Source organism: Pygoscelis adeliae, unplaced genomic scaffold, assembly GCF_000699105.1.
Source record: "Pygoscelis adeliae isolate BGI_AS28 unplaced genomic scaffold, ASM69910v1 Scaffold38, whole genome shotgun sequence".
Classification (NCBI taxonomy): Eukaryota; Metazoa; Chordata; class Aves; order Sphenisciformes; family Spheniscidae; genus Pygoscelis; species Pygoscelis adeliae.
Window position 1 is genome coordinate 8,500,110 of NW_008825614.1, and position 10,387 is coordinate 8,510,496.

Below are 10,387 nucleotides of genomic sequence, written 5' to 3' on the forward strand. Positions count from 1 at the left end.
TCATCACTTCGAGGGGTCCAGCAGAAAAACCTGTCTTTATGGGAATGGTCACTGGCAGAAATGCCTTCAATTCCTCCTGCTCCTCAGGAGGGAATGACTGAATGTAGACAAGAATTAGTGTTCTTGCCTGCACTGGAAGTTTAAGCTATCATGGTTGTGGGCTTTCATGGTATTAAACAAACTTCTCAACAGATTTTTCAAGCATTTTCTTTGTCACTGACAGGCAGGGGAGGAGCTGTTTCCCACAGATGACAAAGGCATGTCGATACCCAGCAACACAGATATTCTACATACATGGGAGGTAAGTTCAGCCACAGCGGGAGAATCGTGTCTTCTGTCCTCAGCAGTGGTGTTAGTTTCAGCAGTCACAGCATGGCTCATGCATGTATGCAGAATTAGTTGGAAAGAATTCACAAAAGTATGTGGTAGCCTTTAAAAATATGCATGATTAGTCAAGCTATTATCCCTATTCACTGTGGATTAGCATCTCAAGTCACTGAGCTGCACAGTCACTTTCAGTGGAGCTGCAGACCAGACTGAGGTTAGAAAAAGTTATGTACTTGACCATAACTGTACGACTTTTCTTCACCACAGTTCTTGAACTGCTCAAACAGATTTTGCAGAAATAGACACTTAGGTTGTGATCCTGCCATCCTCCTAGAGTATAGCCCTCCAGTGCTGTGACAACTGTAGACTTAGAGTCTTCTTTTCCTCGTGTAACTTAGTGAATTTCAGTCTCGGCAATGATTTTGGGCTTTGTGATAGAAAACATGGACAGATACTACCAGTACCCACTTTTCCCCTTGAGAATCAAAAACTTGGCAAGTCCAAACAGTTATTTTGTGCTTCCCATGAAGGAAAACAAGCCACATCAGGAAGAATGTGTTCAGGTCATGTCTTGTGTACTGGATGCTGACTTTGCTCCCCTTTGTGTTAGGCCATGGAAGAGCTGGTGGATGCCGGTCTGGTAAAAGCCATTGGAATCTCCAACTTTAACCGTGAGCAGATTGAAAGAATCTTGAACAAGCCGGGACTGAAGCACAAGCCTGCAAATAACCAGGTAAGCTGCAAAGTGACAGCAGGTGAATAGTTTTCAGGGATTATAAAGATCTGATTACAGTCAAATGAGGAGATGGAAAAAGGGAGAGCAAAGTAGATGCAGCATGTACTCTAAATCCTGCTCTGTGGGTATTTCTCAGTACAAAAAGGACCAGAATATTTCTTTTTTGTCTCACCTTGTTGAACCACTGTTTACAAATTCTGGAGTATTTCCCTATGAAGCATTCTCTCTGGAGGGATAAAGAATCCAGACATGAGCTATCATTCTGACTCTAATCAATGACTTTTATAAAGCCTCTCAGAACAAAATCCTAAAAGCACATAAGGACTCAATATAAAAGTTGGTGCCCTACAGAATTAGTCTTGTATTGTCACACAGACCACATGCAGGGTAGGATGAAGGCAGCCTGTAATTAGGATTCATAAAAAAAAAAACCTCTGGAGCATGGGAACACTACAGTAGTTCTACAACTATCAGTCTCTCCTCCTGTGTTGGCAGATTGAGTGTCATCCATACCTTTCCCAGGAGAAGCTTATCAACTATTGCCAATCCAAAGGGATCACTGTGACAGCGTACTGTCCCCTTGGACGCCCTGACAGGTAATTTCCAAGTGGGTTAGTGTGGTTTAAGTTTGAAGCATTCAGATTAATTGAATGAGTGATGGTGCATGTGTATTTTTAATAATTCATGCTAGGTAGAGTCTTTCTGGAGTGATTCTTTGCCATTTCTTCCTTTTTGTTTCTGCATAGGGCTGAGCCAGAGAATCCTTCCCTTCTGGATGACCCCAAGATCAAAGAGATTGCAGCCAAGCACAACAAAACCCCAGCACAGGTAGGTGGGTGCCAGACAGCGGGTACTCTTCCTGTAACACAGCCATTAAGGAAAATAGATGGGAGGAGCAGGCAGAACCTGCATCCATTCCCTATGACCTCTGGCACTTCTCTGATTTTTCCCTAACAATGTAGATTGCTTATTATATGGCCTGCAAGATATGCTACTACTGTCTCTTCGGCCCTCAGACAGAAAAAGATTCTTGACCCATCTTCAAATGTCACTTCCCCTCTCAAGTCCTCTTGCAGAGAGTGAAAGCCTCGCATAGACTGCTGAGCATCCAGGTGGGAAGAAAAGGAATTGACTGTCCTGAAACTGGATAAGAAAGGAGGCCTTCCATGTGGGCCTCCACCACTTCCCTCTTTGTTCTCCAGGAAGCACTACCTAGGCCACAGGAATGGAAATGATTTGAAATGCAGCTCTGCAGAAGCTGGTGTAGCTTAGGGAGAACAGCTGTTGGAACAGGCTCTGCTTCCTCTGGAGCAGGAGCTGTCCTCTCTCTGACTCGGTGGTCTGTTCCTGCAGGTTCTCCTTCGCTTCCAGATCCAGAGAAATGTGATTGCAGTTCCCAAGTCTGTCACACCACAGCGCATTGCGGAGAACTTCAAGGTGAGTGATTACAAGTGACCTGGGTGCTGCCCTTCAGGGTCGGCATGCCTTCCCCCACAGAGCAAGCAGCGATCCTTTCTCACCCTTCCCACGTCCTCCTCAGGCAAGAGGACTGGGCTTTTTCTCTCTGTCTGGAAGCTAGGACTACAATGAAAACTACAGCTGGAGAAAAGATAGACAGAGCTCTTGGAAACTGTATGCTGATAACCTTATCAGTCACCTTACATAGTGTTTCCTGTTCTGTGACTTGTGGATGAAGTGGCGGGCAGGGCTTGCTTGGAGCCCAAGTGCAGTAACATTCCTCAAATTACAGAGTAAGCAATGTTAAGGGAAGAGTCCTGGTGTCAATAAACCACATTGCTCCTCTGACTGTTTAGTCAGGGTTTTTTCCTGATACTGGACATCAAGATTTCAGAAGTAACATAGCTGGATTTATTGAAATAGGAAAGTTTTCCAGATGTTTCGTTGGAATTGGAGAGAAATGCGTCTCCCACAAATAGAGGCATTTGCAAAACCAAGTGCTTACCAAACATCTTGGAACAGCTGGCACACGTAACTGCAACTGGCAATCTTTTTTGTTTCTTTCCTCTGCCAGTAGAGTCTTGAAAATAAAAAGATACTTTTCCTTTCCCTGTCTCATGAAGCCATCACTTCTAACCAGCACCCTTTTTGATGTGAACTTATTCTTTAATCTTGTGATCTTGCTTCTGATTTGATTTGTTCAAAGAGGTGAGTTCCAGCTGTTTCTCTTTCTAGGTGTTTGACTTTGAATTGACTAAAGAGGAGATGGCAACCCTTCTCAGCTTAAACAGAAACTGGAGGATCTGTGCAATGAGCATGTAAGCGACAGCTTGTTTCCTTCCAACTCTTACATTTTTTCCAATAATCTTTATTCTGATCTCACAGGTACTGGTGTAGCTGTTTAAATTGGGTATATTTTGAAATCTGAAACCACTTGAGGGATGAAACATCTGTTATTTAACATCTTAATGGAGTTATATTTTCACTTTATTGACTAAAGGATGAGTGTAAGTCATACTATTTATTCATTGTGAATCCTTTCTCCAGGAAACCTTGTGTGCGAATTCCGAAAGGAGGGTTCTATTTGATAACTTTGGCTATATCCATATCAGAGAAATGAGCATTAGGCAGTTTTAAACTTATGGTAATTTTTTTCTGTGAGGTGTTATAAACTGATGTCAGCTCTTACATAGGTGGTTGAGGGAGGGAATGACCATCTGAAGTGCAGTATGAAGAACAACTGCTTGCAGATGTGCACCTCGGAAGCCTATAGCAAGACAAGAAGTCTTGGCTGAAAGACCACAGAAACTGCTGTTTTCCCTGTAAGCAGTGTGAACTTTAACTCCTTATCTAGAAAGTAACTTGGTCCTACCACTGTTCAGTGCCTGAATAATAGGAGAAGACTTGAACTTGTTGGTCATGTATGCCATTTCTATCCTAATAAGTCTCTTGAATTTATCCTGGAGTTACACAACTCGGAGCCTCCCTTGAAGGCTCCTCTAGACACCCAGTGTAGTTCTATATAGCATTTATTTCAGCCGTGAGAGTAATCTTTCCTCTTTGATTTCTTCCAGGTGCAAAAATCACAAGGAGTACCCTTTCAATACAGAATACTGAAGATAGTCCTATCCTGTCCTCCTGCAGGCCTCTGGGGTCTAACGAGCTTCTACCATTGCCTAGAGTTGTCCATTACGTAGCTTGCACACTGTATCTTTCCTGCCAGCAAAGGCATAGTATATTCAGTGACTTTGGGTTTTCCTTCTTTGGTGGAAGGAAATAGTAAAATTGCTCTAAAGAACAAAATATGGGCTATAATAGTTCTCTAATCATTAGATGAGTGTCTCTGCATGGCCGAAATAGCAAAACAGAAAACATGAAGAATGAACTAGCAACTGATATTTTTTTATCTTCTGTCTTGCATCAGCACCACTTAAGGCTGCAGAGTAAAGATATGTGAGCACAGAAGAAAGATCCATCCTGAAAGAATGAACTACATAATCACTGCCTGAAGATAAGAGACAACAATTAACTTCACTTCTAGAGCACAGCCCAAAGCTTTCTGGGAAAGAAGAATAAATGGGGGAAATGTCCAGACCTACAGATGCATACCTTCTCATACTGGGCCTTATTTCAGTCTCATTCTTTTACAGGCTGAAACTGGACAGAGATTAGTGTTCAGTTTTATTCTTATCATATAAAAAATGTTTAGATTACCACTGGTTTGGAAGTTTATTCTGATTTGAAAAACTGACAAACCAAGCCACTTGCATCAACAATGTCATTGGAAACCGTCATCCATATTCAATTTTAAATGATGTCACGGGAGCATCAAGATCTTGTCTTGATTAAAAGTTGAATAACTTGGTATAATAAGCTTTGGTTGACAGAGCAATGCTGACAAGAACGGTAGAGCACAACAAGCCTTAGTATGGACTGTGGATCAATAAGCAACAGGAGACCAACACCTGAAACTGCTGGAAAGCTGTACAGTGGAATCACTGTAGACTGATTTGGTTGGTAGCCTGTGCTAACATCTGGCTATAAAAACCCAGAGTAACAGAGACTGGGGGAGAGGGGAGACTGTGTTAAGCAGGTGTCTGATACTGCATAGAAGCAGAGGGTGCAAGGTGGAACTGTTAAGTGTTAATACTGAGCTGGTGCCCAGAGCCTGACATTGGCACAAGTGTTATGTTCCCTCCAGGCTATGCTGTGCTGGCTCAATGGCATGGTAACTGGGACAGGTATCTGTTAACTGTAACTACATGTATGAGTAAAGCTTTCCCCTGACAAAGCCTATCCCTCATGGTGGAGGATGCAGGTGAGCCTTGTTGGGCAGTGCTAGGATGGCTAGGAGGTGTTTCAACAGCATGGCACTTCAGGGGTCTGTAAGTGCCATGTGCCTTGGGCTGGTGGACATCTGCAGTACAACTACTGCATTCTGATGTATAACATCCACACCAGATCAAGCTGTAGGGTCTGACAAAAACATATGAAGTTTGAGTTATGTCTTGAGCAACTGGGTGGTCTGGAAGTTTCTTGAGAACAAGATGATTAACAAAAAACTGCTTTTGTAAAGGTTAATAGTATTAGGACCCAATACTGACTGACTTACTGCTTGTGCCATACAAACTTCTACTGTAATTTAGTGTGTGACAAAGGAATACACATACACAAGCTTGAGCTACTTGAATTGTACATCATTAGTTTGTAAGTATGAGTGCATGTATGAAAGATGTTTGACAGATGACAGAAAGGCTGAGAGGTGGAATGTCACAGGAACATCAAGATATTGCCTTGATCAGGAGTAGAATAACTGGATATAATGAACCATGGCAAACAAGAATTGTGTGAGGAGTCTTGGTGCATACGAGCTATGGATGTGAAAGTGATAGGAGAACAATACCCGGAAGTGCTGGAAAGCTTTATGGTGATAATCTGGACTGATGTGACTGCCAGCCTGTGCTGACATCTAGCTTTAAAAACTCACAATAAAGGAGGCTATGGGGAAACATCACTACACAGATATCCAAAATGATGAGGACACAAAGTGTAATATTACACGTTAGTGCTGAGCCACTGCCCAGAGCCTGACACTGAGACAGGACAGGCTGTCCTGTTGTATTTCCCCCAGGGTGAGACCACAGACTCACGGGAGTGGTGGATGAAGGACGCATAATATTACACCTTGTGAATACTTCCAGGTATTGTTCTCCTGTAACTAACTTTCACATCCATAGCTCATATGTACCAAGACTCCTTCTGTGCATATGTAATACTCTCCCTGACAGGCTATTCCTCCATTGGTCCACTTGGTGAATTCAGCTTATCCCATGACAAATGCAAAAAGAACTTAGCCTTTTCATGTGATTAAAAAAAACAAAGCTTTTGTTTTCAAATGAGGTGTGAATAAAACCTGCACTTTTGGCTTGAGTGTTAAGGTTATGAGAGAGACAGAACAATGGACCTGAATTACATTACAGCTTTAGGTGTTGTTACTACTTATTCATTCCAACAGGAAAAAACCCACAATGTGCAGATAGTCTGCTCAATACACTGATATATTGAGATCACATAAGATATTCTAAAATATATATACAAGTCCCTAGAATATATCTAATATGCTTTTCAGATAGAGGTCATCCCAATATTTCCAACCAAAACTTCCAAAAGAATGTAACATGCAACCTCAAGATGAGGCAAAAAAATATGGAAGAGGTATTTGAGCACAAATCTTAATGCTAAATATTACTTATCATAGGCAAACGAATCATAATTTACAAGGGGCAGTGCTTGCCCCTTTGTTTTTTGGTGTGTTTGTGGGCGGTTGTTTTCTTAAAAAACATGTCCATATTTGAAACACTCTGCACTGGCCATACTTGTCCTTTATTCCCAGGTCACATGCAGCAGTCTTTCAGGGGGAATTCATCTTACCTAACTTTAGGTGTCCACAGTGTAGGTGCAAGCAGCCACCTCAGGGCCAACCTCTAAGCTCCAGTCAGAGCCAAGAGATGTTTGGGCAAAACAAGGCAGCAGCATTCAGTGTGATTCAATACGCCCAGGGCCAGGGCTGCTCTTGGCTCTGGTCCATCTTGCTCTTCAGGCTCTCCAGACCTAATGCACTCTCTCTCCCCCTCTCCTGTGAGGGGAGGTAAAGTCAGCTGCAGTCACCTACACTTGATGGACACAAACCCTTCCTGGGACAATTCCCACCAATAAAACCATGTGGGGCTTTAAAAAACCTACAGGCATCAGAGGGCAGGCAGCCCTCAGAGGAGACTTGAATTTCTGTGTCATTGCAGGCTAGGACCAGGCAGCCTTCCTGCTGGTAAAGATTTTTTCCTCTGGGACCTACCCACTGTGATCATTTTCAGTCGTCATCTTCTCAGATGCCGAACGCTGCTCATCTCTTGAAGCTATGATTTTTGGTGAATTAGAATTACTACATGCAAATGTCAGCACAACAAACCTGAAAAGGCGCTACAATAAGCATCCAGCTTTAGTGCAAAACCTTGCACACAGATCAAATCAGACCCTTCCTCATGCACAGAGTTCCTCATCTTGTGCAAGGAACCCTTGGGCATTTTATCAAGCATGCAGTTTGCAGTATTTCCCAGGCTAGCTGTCATCCACTGACGCATGCGGTACTTCTTTCCCAGAGGCCCTACCATCATCTGACAACCCCAGCCACGCCTTCAGGACAGAGAAAGAACTGACAGCTCCCATGTCTTGCCATGATCTGGGGAAAGTCTCACACCAACGGGCACAAACAGCAAAGCAAAATACAAACCTTCTGCCCAAAATCCTCTGTTAAAACACCAAGACACCTCTCATGCAAGAAACCACTGGGGAAAACCAAGCACCCACCTTCACAGGAGAACGTGAACAGGCCCGCAGAGGAAGCAACACAAAAATCTCAGAAGAAAATGAGGGGAAGGACAAATTGCATTTCTCAGCCGTGCTCTCCACCAAGTCTCATTATCTGTCATCACACATCCTACCCAGCTCCTTGCCGCAGGAACACAGGGCTTTGAAACCTCTCCCCAGAAAGACACGCTCAGAAGAATGAGAACAAACACTGCAGGGTTTTCTGCCCTTTCTTCCAGGAGATCCCATCTTACTGGCCAAACAGCCGGGCTTTGCAAGCTTTCGCAGACTCACAGAGCTCGACTCTCTGATGGCACCAGTTCACCTTGGTACTGTTCCATAGAATCATAGAATATCTCAAGTTGGAAGGGACCCATAAGGACCATCAAGTCCAACTCCCTGCTCTTCACAGGACTACCTAACACTAAACCATATGACTAACAGCGTCGTCCAGACGCTTCTTGAACTCTGACAGGCTTGGTGTCATGACCACTTCCCTAAAATATGGAACGCAGTACAAAATCTGATTGATTGTGGCAGTTCCTACGACGAGACCTACAACACCTGGAGTCAAAGCACAACACTGCTGATATTAGTAAACTGTCAGCACACCACCACTAGCTCAAGCATCCAGGAAATACAAAGGAGAGCAGAGGCAAACTGGCACTTCAGCTGGTCTTCAGGTTGCCCTGAAAAAGCAAATCACAGTCATAGCTCAACATGTTATTTTGCAAAAAAAATTTGTGAAGTTCATATTGCACAAAATTTAGCAGTCATCAGCAAAAAGGGGACAGCCTACTAATGGCGGAGGTGATCATTTTGATGTTTCAAAATAGGGTGACTTCTCTGGAGGGAGACAATCTTTGTCAGGACAAGTCTCCACGTGACTTCTGCTAATAGTTAAGACCAAGACAGAGGTCAGGCATAGAAAACTGTTCTCTTTGAGCCCAGCTAACACCACGTAGTCCACCTCCCCAACAGCACTCACTGTGCGCACCAGCTCTGCACCTCTGTTAACCTTAGCTCCGGTCCCTTGCCCACCAGCAGCAGCTCCCAGTAGGAATGCCCACCAGACACAAAGCCATGGTTGGCACAGGGAGCTTTCCTAAAGCTCTGCAGAGCACCAGTGACTGTTTCCCTGAACTGATGGAGGGACAGTAGGAAGGAAAAAGGGAAGTGTGAAAACCCCTCGACTGGGATGGCAGAGGCCTCTTGTGCGAACAGCTTGCTTTTAATACTGTCAACACAACTGAGGAACAGGCTTAGGCTAATCACTGTCTTTCCATTGATTTCACTGACCCCTGAAGCAAACCCCAAGAGTCTGAGCACACTCAGAGCAGATATACAGAGAAGGAATCCAGAAAAAAAGTAAAAGGGGAACACTGCATTATATAACTGTTTTGTGATACAACTGAAACATCGTATCCTGCTGAGCACAGCTGATGGTGTCGACACAAAACAGGAGAAAGATTAAAGAGGCAACCAAATACCTTGTCTGCCCTCAGGTAAGCAGAGCAAAAAGTACAAAGCTACAAAGCAGCTGGGCATCTGCTGTGGCAAAGGCATCCAGAGAAAAATGCACCATTATACTCCCAACTAATGCGTGCACCTGAAAAATTCTCCAAGCATGAGCAAGCAGCAAAGCTTCCCAAGTGGCCTTAACATAATATCCTGGATCATCTACTGGATCCTGCAGGTAATTTTTGTTTGTTTGTTTTCCACTGTGCTGTGACTGCTTCAACAGCACAGCATACTCTTATCTGCAAAATTTCAAAGCCAGTTTGTAATGTGAAATTACGGACCACCTACCATTTATTTCCACATATCTCTATTTTACTCTGAAATATGGTCTGCACCTCCCTGAAAATAGAGGAGCAATGTGATCATTGTGATACTCATTAAAAACTCACTATTATTCTACAACTTTAAAAAAAAAAATTAAAAGAAACTTCTCCCAGCATTAAAAATAACCTTCTTTAAAATCATTGTTTTCTAAATTACTCCTACAAAACAGCTCACTTTTCCTCTCCTGTGATCGCAAGCATAGGCTACATTCATTCCACCTTCACAGGGGAACTGAAGGCTGAATCCTCCCAAATTCACATAGGCCCCCTGCACCACTGGAGCTCTTCAAGAGCCTGGGCCACCACCACTGTCGTGGGGACACGCTGCTCCAGCCAAAGGGCTCAGAGCCCTTCCTCAGCCCGAGGCTCACAACGCACAACGGCGGAGAAAGCAGCTCCGAGGACACGGGGAGAACCGGCACTAACCCACCCTAGCTCAACATAACCGAGGCCGGCTGCGGTAAGGCGGTGGCTGTCCCCAGGCGGGTCCCGGGGCAGGGCGGGCCCGGCCGCTATTAAAGGGGCTCCGGCGGGCCGCGCTGCCCGGTAGGATTCCCGTGCGGGGCTGTAGCGACCTGCGTGCAGCTGAACACCGCGGCCAAGATACCTCTCCTGGGGCCGGGCACATGGAAGGTAACGGGGATCTCGGTGGCGCACC

At 44.3% G+C, this 10,387-nt stretch overlaps 2 protein-coding genes across 4 annotated transcripts in view; both read left to right on the forward strand.

The window, feature by feature from the left end:
• The window catches only part of LOC103924353 (aldose reductase-like), a 29,837-nt gene that overhangs the window by 14,061 nt on the left and 5,389 nt on the right, over positions 1 to 10,387 (forward strand). Inside the window, exons 4-10 of one of the 3 annotated variants that reach the window (XR_663980.1) lie at positions 224 to 301; positions 938 to 1,060; positions 1,559 to 1,659; positions 1,810 to 1,891; positions 2,417 to 2,500; positions 3,257 to 3,339; positions 4,096 to 4,297. Coding sequence is in view for 2 of the 3 variants with exons in the window: in XM_009332865.1 (XP_009331140.1) it covers positions 224 to 301; positions 938 to 1,060; positions 1,559 to 1,659; positions 1,810 to 1,891; positions 2,417 to 2,500; positions 3,257 to 3,339; positions 4,096 to 4,138 (594 nt within the window). In the remaining variant the exon portion in view is untranslated. Of the gene's footprint in view, positions 1 to 223; positions 302 to 937; positions 1,061 to 1,558; positions 1,660 to 1,809; positions 1,892 to 2,416; positions 2,501 to 3,256; positions 3,340 to 4,095; positions 5,706 to 10,387 lie in introns of those variants that run through there. The other 2 variants (XM_009332865.1, XM_009332866.1) reach the window with 2 other exon arrangements.
• LOC103924491 (aldose reductase-like) overlaps positions 5,324 to 10,387 on the forward strand; it is a 28,044-nt gene continuing 22,980 nt past the window's right edge. The window contains exons 1-2 of the mRNA XM_009333020.1: positions 5,324 to 5,339; positions 10,280 to 10,362. Coding sequence (XP_009331295.1) covers positions 5,324 to 5,339; positions 10,280 to 10,362 — 99 coding nt within the window. The remainder of the gene's footprint in view (positions 5,340 to 10,279; positions 10,363 to 10,387) is intronic.